This window comes from Rhododendron vialii, chromosome 7a (assembly GCF_030253575.1).
Source record: "Rhododendron vialii isolate Sample 1 chromosome 7a, ASM3025357v1".
NCBI classification, from domain to species: Eukaryota; Viridiplantae; Streptophyta; class Magnoliopsida; order Ericales; family Ericaceae; genus Rhododendron; species Rhododendron vialii.
In genome coordinates this window covers 21009263-21021433 of record NC_080563.1, presented here as the reverse complement: position 1 = coordinate 21021433, position 12171 = coordinate 21009263, and the positions used below count along the sequence as shown (strand labels likewise).

The 12171-nt window shown below is 40.4% G+C and overlaps 1 protein-coding gene across 1 annotated transcript; it reads left to right on the top strand.

The window, feature by feature from the left end:
• Positions 1-3342: 3342 nt before the first annotated feature.
• On the top strand, positions 3343-7792 carry LOC131333295 (pentatricopeptide repeat-containing protein At4g31850, chloroplastic). Its single transcript, XM_058367749.1, has 2 exons — positions 3343-6980; positions 7325-7792. The coding sequence occupies exon 1, from the start codon at positions 3633-3635 to the stop codon at positions 6963-6965; it is 3333 nt and encodes a 1110-aa protein (XP_058223732.1). The 5' UTR covers positions 3343-3632; the 3' UTR covers positions 6966-6980; positions 7325-7792.
• The last annotated feature ends 4379 nt before the right edge of the window (positions 7793-12171 follow it).

Here is a 12171-nt window from a genome sequence, read left to right as displayed (position 1 = left end):
TGAACACAACATCGTTTCTACACTTCCAAATTCTCCAAATGGTTGAACCCAAAGCTGCCCAAACCTCCTTGTTTTCCTTCACCCCTTCCATTTTGTTTTTTTAATCAGCAAAGAAAGGTTCCATATCATTAATAAAAATGATACAAAACATAAAGTCTGTAGTGATACACCGAGGATCATCATGTACAAATTATAGTACATTACCTATCATTACACCTCACCTCACCTCACATATTTTCTTTTAAAACAAAAAAGAAAAAAACACCCCAAAATTGGTAAGGCACTAACAAAAACTCTCAAAAAGAACCTAGCTCAAACAAGTGGGCTGGGCCCAAACACCAGAACCAAAACCTACAGCAACCCAAAAGAACCCAAACCCAAAAAGAACCCAAACCCAAAAAGAACCCTTACCCCAGACGCTGTCAACACCATTCCAAGAACTCCCAAATGCCAACAGTCGCGCCCAAGCCGCCGACCCACTATGCCAAATATGATCATTAGTTTCACTTAACAAATGTTGGAAAAAAGTGGTCAAAAATGCCGATAATAGTTTTACCCGCGTTAATGTGACCTTTACCGGTATTTTTCGAAACGCCGTCTACAAAAGTGTCGGTAATGTCGAAAGCCGCAGGTAAAGATAAAAAAAAATGCCGATAAAGGTATCACATTAACAACTAGTGCCACTATTGGTAATAATGCCACATCATTAGGGAGAAAATATGCCACGTGGCGGCTTGTTAATATTTTGAGTTGTGTTGTTGCCAAGAATCGAACCCCTAACCTCTTGGACAACCCCCCAACAACTTAACCGTTGGGCTAGCATGAATTTTGTGGTTTAAAATCATGATTTTTTGTTTTTGTTTTATAGTATATAGAACCATTATCGGCGTTTTCTAGTTATTGCCGGTAATAGTATCTTTTATCGGCATTTGCTTTACCGGCGTTAAACAAATGTCATTAAAGGGTACTATTATTACCCTTTGGCGGCATTTGTTTAATGCCAGTAAATCAGATATTATTATCGGCGATTGAAATAAATGTCAGTAATAGTATCCTTTACCGGCATTTTTCTGACATCCGATAATTGAAATGCTGGTAATCAACAAAGCATCTTCGTCCAAGAACGAACAAACCACCAACATCCACCATAAGCCGCCACCAACGTCGATTTGGGCAAAACCTAGATGCAGTTGCACACACCTCCATTGAACCTAGGGATGGCAATTTCGGCCGCCCCGCCCCGTTCCCCGCCCCAAATGGGTAGGGGATTCGGGGATTATTAGGGGATCGGGTAGGGTATGGGGATAATTTTTTAAAAAAAGTGGGGAATGGGTAGGGGTGGATATGAGTTAGTACCCGCCCCGATCCCTGCCCCGCCCCGCTAGCCTACTATATATAATTATTAATACATAAGTGAGGGTTTACCCACTTGTTATTTTACATTATGTAAAATGCTCAGTTTGTTTTCCCCTGTAGTTTGAATTTTGATGGTAACTAAAAGTGATGGAAAGAACATAAATTTATCTTCTTTCATACTACAAGGCAAGTAACTTCTTGAATTTACTCTTTGTGGATAATGGACAGCGAGTGAAATGGTTGTAGAGAATTGTGAGAAATTATGGCATGGTGTTAAATATAATTTTTGAACTGATGTGAGATGAATTATAGAACGAGTATTGGGTGTGGATCTGACTGTAATGTATGTCGCCTTGTAGTCTGATGTTATTGCTGACAAATGTGGCTGATAATTAATGAAGGTTCGAGGTTTTCTTTTCGAATTTGAGCATCTTCTGTGTATTTTTGTTTCACTTTTTTTCTTTTTTTGTGTATTTTTGTTTCACCTTTTCTTAATGCGTTTTTTCATTTTGAACACAATCTACCACTTCGGAAAACTCGCTCGCTGTCAACTCAAGTGGAATCGAATGAAATGCGATCACCAACTGTGGCTATTTTCCTTGGCATTTGGTTTGTAATGGTAGCCTAGATTTTTTTTTTAATTTAGTTTCATGGTTTGTATTTTCTAATGGTAGGTGACTTCTTCTTCTTTTTTTGTAAGTTTTGGAATCTTTGAATCCCCAATTTCCCGCGGGGATCCCCGTTCCCCGTTTGGAGCAGGAATGGAGGGTAAAAATAAATCTCCGATGGGAATCGGGGCGGGGATGGGAAGAGATTTAGGTTCGGGGATCGGGATAGTGGTATCCACCCCCGACCCTCCCCATTGCCATCCCTAATTGAACCAACCAAAGCAATGGATGGACTCAAGCTGGAGAAGAAAGAAGCAACATCAGCCATCGCGAGGACCATCGTACGCCGTTAAGTAAGAACTAGTTCCTCCCAGGAAAGGAAACCGACAGGGGACCAAAAATCCAGGCGAAACACCACCACTTGCCGCCGAAACTCCGGTTAGCCTTTAGGCCCCCCGCCCGAATCCACCCAAGAGAAAGATCCGACGAAAAACGGCGGGACAGGGGAAGACGAAACTGGGAAGGGAAAACGGCAAATGAGAAAGGAAGGGGAGAAAATACAGACAGAGGCAAAGGGAGGAGGAGAGAGGAAGAAGAAGAAAAAGGAGGGGGAGGATTCGATTTTTAGAGAGAGAGAGAGGAGAGTGGTTTAGTTCTTCTATTTCCCTCCCTTCCATCTTTATAGCATATTATTCGTCGCCTTAGATAGCGTTCATGTTAGTACCCAAGGGAGATAACTGCCACAATATTTGCGCAAATGAGCATCTAACAAATAAATGAAATGACGATTCTCTATCCTCTTTACAAAGAGGGCACAACGCAATATCATGAAAACAGTGAAAGTACTGGGTGTAAGTAAAAATTCTCTAAAAATAAAACTGGAGAGGTGATGGAATTTTTCCGCAACATGATCTTTTAGAATCTCAATCTTTCTTAGGGCATTTTAATGTAAAAATCTACCTTCTTTTTTTTTTTAATTGTTTGTCGTAGTTTTTTTTTTTTGAAACGTAACTAAAAATCTTTCATATTTATATTTTTTTGAACGCAGGGACAAACATTTTTTGCAATCAAACATAAAAACAAATGTGCCTAAAACCCTAGGAAAGTGCCTAAAATTATAGAGTACCCTATACATGAAAGTGTCTAAAACTCTAAGGTATCCTATAAAAATACCTAGACCACTAAAACCCTATGATAAGAAAGTACACTCTAAAACTCTATAAAAATGTCTAAACATGTTTTTGACTTTATGACTAAAAAATTTAAAAATTTAAAGGACGTCGCTGGCGTCCTTCTTCCAAATATAAACTACTCCGTATTTTACTGTACTATATAATGGCTAATTTTTCCCCTTTTTTTTCAACCCAAAGATATTTGAGATACTTTTTAAAGCTCACCCGGTGAAGAGTGTCGGAAAGCAGCCAAGCCAACTCAGAGCCACGAAGTTTACATCCAACCCGATAACACCACCAAACACCCCCTTTCGCTCTCTCGCTTTGTGTAAAGGGAATTATGAGGTAAACAACGGAGCCAATTTTTTGTATTTCTGTATTATATTCTCTTAGGCAATTCGACGAATACTGTCATGCAAAAATTCTTTCACTTCTACTTGCTGAGCTTCCTTTTGTGATCGTTGAATTGCATTAATTTTTCGAGTTTATTTTGTAAATGGCTGTTACTGTATTGTGCTTCTCAAGAATTTGTTGTAGTCATGTCAACTGCACTGCCGTAACTGATAGTAAACAGTCCATTTCGAAAACCACTGGGTTAATTGGAGGGACAACTTTAGGATATCAGAAGTTTGTCCCATGTGGTTCTGTGGTAAATTGGAAGAAACATACGAGAGAAAAGGTGGGTTTTTGTGGGTTTGTGATGAAAAGCTCACTTGGGGTGAAGGTGGGGAATATAACGAATGGGAATGCCTTGTCTTCAGAGGAAGTAATTAGGGTTTTAAAGTCAATTTCAGACCCAGATGAGGGATTTGCATTCTTCAAATCAGTTGCCGAGCTTCCCTATGTTGTTCACACAACAGACACTTGTAATTACATGCTTGAGTTCTTGAAGGCTCACGGGAGGATAGGTGATATGGCAGTTGTGTTTGGCTTGATGCAAAAGCAAATTATATATAGGAGTTTGGATACTTATTTGACCATATTTAAGAGTCTTCATGTGAGAGGAGGGATTCGGAAAGCCCCATTTGCTCTTCAACGGATGAGAGTAGCGGGGTTTGTTTTGAACGCTTATTCCTACAATGGGCTAATCCATTTCATTCTTCAGTCTGGGTATTGTAAAGAGGCTCTAGAGGTTTACAGAAGAGCCATCTCTGAAGGGATCAAGCCTAGTCTGAAAGCCTACTCTGCGCTTATGGTAGCTTTCGGGAAAAGAAGGGATACTGATTCAGTAATGGGACTACTTAAAGAGATGGGGAACTTGGGGTTGCAGCCGAATGCGTATACATTTAATATATGCATTAGAGTTCTTGGAACGACCGGAAAAATTGTCGAGGCTTTCGGTATTTTGAAGAGAATGGATGAAGAAGGCTGCGAACCTGATGTAATTACCTATACGGTTCTGATTGAGGCTCTGTGTAATGCAGGAAAACTTGACAAGGCTAAAGATGTGTTAACCAAGATGAAATCCAGCCGTCATAAACCTGATCGAGTAACTTACATTACTTTGTTGAATAAGTTCAGTGAACGTGGAGATTTGAATGCTGTAAGACAACTTTGGAGCCAGATGGAAGCCGATGGATATGCTGCAGATGTTGTTACCTTCACAATACTTGTTGATTGTTTGTGCAAAATAGGGAAGGTGGATGAAGCATTTGACACCTTAGATAACATGAGAAATAAGGCAATCTCCCCAAATCTCCATACGTATAACACATTAATTGGTGGGCTTTTAAGAGTCAATAGATTGAATGAAGCCTTGACCCTTTTTGACAGCATGGAATCTTTGGGAATTAAACAGACTGCTTACACGTACATCCTTTTCATTGACTACTACGGAAAGTCGGGAGAGCCTGAAAAAGCAGTTGAGGCCTATGAGGAGATGAAAATTCGTGGGATTACCCCTAATACTGTTGCTTCTAATGCATTTTTGTATAGTTTAGCAGCAATGGGAAGGCTCGGGGAGGCGAAAGATGTATTTTGCGAGCTTCTAAAGAGTGGGCTTTCTCCGGATTCTATAACCTATAGCATGATGATGAAGTGCTACAGTAAGGCAGGGAAAATAGATGACGCCATTCAGTTAGTCTCTCAGATGATGGAAAATGGGTGTGATCCAGATGTGGTTAACATTAATTACTTAATTGACGTTCTTTACAAGGAAGGTCGGGTGGATGAGGCTTGGGCAATGTTTTGCAAAATGAAGGAGATGGGACTTTCTCCTACTGTCGTGACTTACAATACGCTATTAGCCGGATTAAGGAGAGAGGGGAAAGTTCAGGAGGCTGTGGAATTATTTAAGAGCATAACTTCACAAGGGTGCCATCCAAACACAATTACTTTCAATACGCTTCTGGATTGCCTTTGTAAGAATGATGAGATTGATATGGCCTTGAAATTGCTCAATGAGATGGCAAATATGAATTGCACCCCTGATGTATTTACTTACAATACTATCATTTATGGCTTAATTAGTGAGGACAGGGTTAATGATGCATTCTTGTTCTTCCATCAAATGAGAAAGATGCTATATCCCGATGATGTGACTTTGCTCACCCTCATCCCCGGTCTTGTGAAGGATGGACGGATTGAGGATGCTTTCAGAATAACTAAGTGTTTTGCTAACCAGGTTAGAAATCAGAAATACAGCTCTTTTTGGGGATACTTAGCGCGAGGAATTCTCAGGGTAGCTGAATTAGATCAATCCATTTTAATAGTTGAGAGACTGGTATTTGAAGGGATTTGCAGATATGACTTGGTGTTGATACCTCTAATGAAGGTTGTGTGCAAGCGTAAGAAAACCCTTGATGCTCATCAACTTTTTGTGAAGTTCATCACAAGTTTTGGAATTAAACCATCGCTAGAAGCATACTATATCCTGATTGAGGGGTTTTTAGATGTTGATCTCAATGAAATGGCTTGGGATGTCTTCAAGGAAATGAAGGCTTCTGGTTGTGCTCCGGATGTTTTCACTTACAACTTGTTGCTTGATAATCTTGGGAAGTCTGGGAAAGTTGATGAAATTTTTGAAATGTGTGAGGAGATGCTATGTAGAAGATGTAAACCTAACACCATAACTCACAATATAGTCATTTCTGGTCTTGTAAAGTCTAATAAGTTACAGAAAGCCATAGATATGTATTATGATCTTATTAGTGGAGATTTCGTCCCTACTCCTTGTACGTATGGTCCTCTCGTAGATGGTCTCTTAAAAATGGGAAATTTGGATGAAGCCAAGAATTTGTTAAAGGAGATGACGGATTATGGATGCAAACCGAATCGTGCTATCTACAATATTCTTATAAATGGATATGGTAAAGCGGGAGATGTGGAAACTGCCTGTGAGTTGTTTGATAGAATGAGAAAAGAGGGTATAAGGCCAGATTTGAAGTCGTATACCATTCTTGTAGATTGTCTTTGCATGGTCGGTAAGTCAGAAGATGCTTTGCGCTACTATGCGGAATTAAAGTCAACTGGCATTGACCCTGACTTGATTTTTTACAACCAAATGATTAACGGCCTTGGGAGAGAGAGAAGAACGGAAGAAGCTCTTTCTCTGTTCAATGAAATGAAGAATAGAGGGATTACTCCTAACCTTTATACATATAATTGCTTAATACTCCATCTTGGGGTCACTGGAATGATAGAGGAAGCCGGGAAGATGTTTGAAGAACTCCTAGTTAAAGGCATTGAGCCTACTGTCTTTACGTATAATGCTCTCATTCGGGGATATACAATGGCTGGGAATCCGGATCATGCATATGCAGTCTATGAGAAGATGATGCTTGGAGGCTGCAGCCCGAACCCTTGGACTTTTGCACAGCTACCTAATTAAATTGCTACTCAATAGGTATTCATTCTATGTATATTTATGGTACATCGTCTATAGTTGTTGCAGGATATATTCTTCCACTAACCTTAAGATTCGTGACATGATCCCTTTAGGCCCATTTGTTTGTCTGGACTGAAGCATCAAGTTTGACTATAAATCCTAGGGGTTACAAATCCTACATTTGGTTGAAACTTTTGCAATTAGAAATGAGTATTGAAAAACATAGGATATAAAGTACCTCAGGGGATAAGGTCTTATTAATCCCCTCATGATTAATCCGATAGGATTTATTCCAGTCAGAAAAATAGGGCCTTTTTTATTAGTAGTTTAATATAACCTTCCTCTTAAAATGTTTTTTTCAGGGATTCTCTAGACTGATTGTCCTTTACCATTTTGGTTGCAAAATGATGAATCCACTTCAATTTTGTGTCAGCTGAGTTGGATACAGCAACACTACCATGCATTCAAAAGGTTCTATGCACCCTGCCGCATAATACTTGTGGTAAAGTTTTATTTCACAGAACTGTAATTAACAAGGGTTGTGAATACACGCCTATTATATATTTCCTTTGGCTTCTGTAGTGTAACAGAGAAGGTTAAAGTGTAAATGATATATTGTCCCTTGTTCAATTGGTATTTCGTGCTGAATATGTTTTGCTCAATGTGCTATAAAATTTCATTTTGTAAGAGCTTGCTTCTTGAATCAGAACCTTGGTCTCTGCATCTGTTGCCTATATTGCTTCTCAGTCCTTTCTGTTCAAGCATATACTAGCATCTGTAATGAAAACTTGTCTACATGACCTATCAAACTGTAAGCACATTGTATTGTCGATCCTGTTCTTGCATATACTATCATCTGTAATGAGAACTCATCTGCATGATCTATCAAACTGTAAGCAGATTATAGTTAGTCTTAAACTGGCAGTATCTACAGCTATGTAGCACATATACGAATGTGGACACGGACACGGGCATGGGACACAAGAATTCTAAAAAAAATGGGGATACAGACACGGCGGGGGACATGCCACGTGTGTGTATATTGTGAAGCGAAGTCTCACATCGCTGGCTCGAGGGCACCTTCACTTCAATAGCTAGCTTTTGGGGGTTGAGTTCTACTCAAGACCGTGTAACATGGTATCAGAGCTGGTCATCCGACCGTTTGTAAGGGTCGAAGTGGCGGCTTCTTGGTGGGGTTTATGGGGTTTCAGCGGCGTAGGCAATCTACGGTGTACATCATCGTCTTCGGTCTCCGGTGGTTTTGGTTTTGTGGTCCGTTAGGGTTGTTCTGGTTATGGTGCTGTGCCTGGGTTTGAAGGTTGGCAGCAAGTTGGGGTGGCGGCATGGGGTAGATCTGTGGATGGGTTAGGGTTTGGAAGTGGTATTTGGCTGAACTCAATTCTTTCAGGCTGGGCTTGGCCCATTTATTGAGCTGATTTTTTTATTTTTTTTATTTGGGCTTTTAGGCCTTTTGTTTTTATGTGCTGAATATGTATTGATCTGGGTATTTTAGACTCATTTAGGGTGTTGGGCTTCGGCTTTCAGGTGGGCTTTGTCCCAAATGGGTGTCCTTTGATTGGTTTTTCGCCAATCATTGGTTTTGGTCTTGGATTGTGCAGATTTGTTCCCTAAACATGATGTTGTTTCCTTGCTCCTATTAGTCTTGTAATATCTTCATGATTAATGAAATTTTTTTGCCGTTCAAAAAAAAGAGCCGGCCATCCGTGTATGCCAAGAATGGGTAGGGTGCGTGTTTCTAGCCTGCACCGTAGAGACTTGCAATTTTAAATTCTTTTTTGTTAAATAGTTTGATTGTGGATAATCGTATTTTGAGCCAAGTTGAAATTTCTTGAATACGTGGTATAGATATACATGTATTGGATGTTCGGAGAATAATTGGATTATGTGTTTCGATGTTGTGATAGTGTTTTGGAGTATGGTGAATGTGTTAGTGTTGGTCGGGTCCAAATCGGTTATTTGTCCTTCAAAAATTTAAGTATAGAAAAAAATGTATTTTTCAAAAATATCGAATCACGGAATAATAAGTCCCGGTAATTGTTCCTTGGTCAATTCTAAGAGAAATTGAAAGTTTTTTTTCCTCAGCAAAATTGTAAGTTTTCATAGTCATATGTAAGGGACAAGGTGGAGTTTCGTCCCTTTTTCTTCGCAGAAAAATATGCAGTTTTAAACTTTGTACTAAAACTGAAAATCTAGATTTTTATACATTTGGAGTTTTTGTCATTGCCATTAGTTTTAAATGGGGGGTACTTTCATATTTTCATTAAATAAATTAAAGTAAAAAAAGGTAAAAGAAATGTTGAAAATCTAGTCTTTACTTAACTTTAGGAATGAAAATAAATGTTGTGGATGTGTTAGGATTGATTAGGGTTTGAATCGATGCAAGGGGAAAATTTTAAAAACATTTCCCGGAGGTACCGATACTTCATTTTATTCGGTATTGATACCATTTGGTCAGTGGCTAATAGAACTTGACTCCAGAGACTTTGGTGACACCGAACAAGGAAGATGGAGAAGAGGAGAGAGGCACACACAAGGGTCCAAGCCCTAATTCTCAAATTCTCATTAATCAAAGTCTGACATTACATCGTTGAACGTCTTATTTATAGACTCAAAACCCTAATGGAAGTAAAAGGAAACATTAAAAATAACCTAATTAAATATTAAGTGCCTCCTATAACTAATAATCAAAATAACAATAATAACAATCATCATAATAATATTTCTTAGTCAAAAATCTTCCTCTGGCGACTAAGCCATTTATAATCCGCATCATTCTCCCAAACATAGAAAAAGAACTCGTCCTCAAACAAAAAAATATACCGCCTCTTCTCTCTCTCTCTCTCTCAACTTCTCTGGAGCTAGGGTTTTCCTAATTCGGCGCCGCCGCCGCCTGGGGGGTGGCGCCTCCCTCCCTCCTCACCTCGGGCTTCTTTTTCCTCCTCCTCCTCTCTCTCTCTCCTTCCTCTCCTCTCCTAATCGAGATCTCCTCTCGTTTTTCCCTCTTTCCGTTAGTGGTTTCTCGGGCACCGCCCTCTCTTGCGGGAAGGGTGTGGCGGCTGTGTGTGATGCACTCCGCCACCGATCGGAGATTTCCTTGGCTACCTCCAGAGGCCTAGTGGCGGTGGGCGTTTCGGTTGATCGGTGGTCGTGGTGTGGTGGTGTGGTGGGGTTTTGATCTGGTTTGTTTTGGGTGGAGGCGAAGGGCGGTGGTGTGGTGGAGGTGTAGCTAGTGCTTTTTAATCTCTGTTTTTTGCAGGTTTTTTCAGAAAACGATTGGCAAAGATGGCGGTCAGATTTGGTTCGGTTTCTCTCTGGCGATGACGAGGTGGTTGCGGTCCCCATGGATGGGTTGCTCTTGGTCGTCTTTATGTGCCGAAGTCTGGTTGGCGGCCTTTTTGAGATCTGATTCGGGCGAGGGACCGATAGTTCGTCTTCTCTGGTCTGATGCTGCTGCTATTGAAGATTGTGAAGTTTGGAGGGCTTTTGTTGGGTTTTTGTTGCTGATGTTGGTGGTCGTTTGGGTACCCTTGCCCTGGTTGCTTTGGCGGTCTCTTTCGTAGGCCAGATTCTAGCCGTCGGTTGCTACTTTTGGGAGTGGCCGGATCGGCTTAATGGCGAGGCTAGACTTTTTCCAGTGGTTTGTTCGGCAGGGGTTGCCGCTGTGGTTAGGGTTTTAGGGGTTGGCTTGGGTGGGGCGGTCCAGGGTTGGGCCGGTATTTGGGTGTTTGGGCTTTATTTGTTTTATTTGAGTGTTGGGTTAGGCTCTATAGTTTCTATTTATTGGACCCATGTAGACCCTTGAGTGGTTAGGCCTTTGCCCTAATGAGGTGTATTCCAACTTTTTGTTGGTTCTCTTTTCTACGTTTTTAATAAAATTTCATCTTTTGTCAATAAAAAAAAAATTTGACAGACAAATTTCTCATACGATAATCAAGTACAACGTACTTAGATGGTCCATTCCAATTTGCAAACACGTAGAATCCACTTTGGTCCTACGTACTTTGGTGATGCCTAGCCTAGGTTTTGTTTTTGTTATGTAAATTATCAAGACGACAAAAATAAACCAATAAGTAATTGATCATACAAGACCGAGAGATAATTCACTATGACGATGGGATATTACAAAGGTACCCGGCCACCCAAGATTAAAATCACAAACTCCAGTAGAACCCGAAGGGGACAAAATTAAACCGAGTAATTATTCAGCGCTCTAGGAGTACCGAATGGCGTTGCGTACGCTATGTGGTACTCTCAACTATTTACGTACGTTGCGAAAAAAATTTAGGGTATTGACTTATCATTCACTTTGTTAGGTGATTGAGAGACAAAGAATATCTCATATTGTATGCGAACAATTTTTTATTTGTAGGAAGTACCACATGGTACTTCGAGAGTATTGAATAATTGGTTGCCAAAACTTTGGTGAAATCCAAAGGGAACAACTCCACAACAATAACCAAAAGCAATAAGTCTATGGTACCCAAAGTCAACCCTACCCCGACATTCAATGCTGACGTGGCATAGGCCCCACATCAGGAAAATTAAAAAACCATGGGGAGAGAGAGAGAGAAAACCATGGAGAGAGAGAGAGAGAGAGAGAGAGAGAGAGGGAGGAGGAGGAGGAGGAGGGGGGGGATAGAACCAGGGCTCTATCACTTTTATTTTGTGGTTGGAAAAGAAGAATAGAAGAAGTAGATCACTTCGAGGGGATCAATCCTCCAAACCCAAAGGCAAATTCTTAATAGATTGCTTGATCATAGCCATACGGCATCTACATTATATAGCTACATTATATAGCTATAGCAGTTGCCATGATAGGAAATAACGAAATTTCTTACATAAATTGAAGTGCAAACATAGGGCGAATTAATCCCTAAAAGTCAGCTAATCAAGAAAATACCAAAAAGGAAAACAATCGTATCAAGGAGGTCGACGAACGAAGCTGCTGAACAGAGACGAGGACGACGAGCACTAGCATCCATGACCACTAGCCTCACCCTCCAGTTCTACCTCTGACCACCACCACCACCACCACCAGTGAAAATCGCCTGGACCCAGCACTGACCACCAAGGTCTCTCTCTATGGGTTGTCAATGACTAGATATATATGTGTGTATATATATACACAGTCAATCATTTTCAAATAAGGTGGTTCTTATTTTAACTAAAATAAGGACCTCTCCATTTC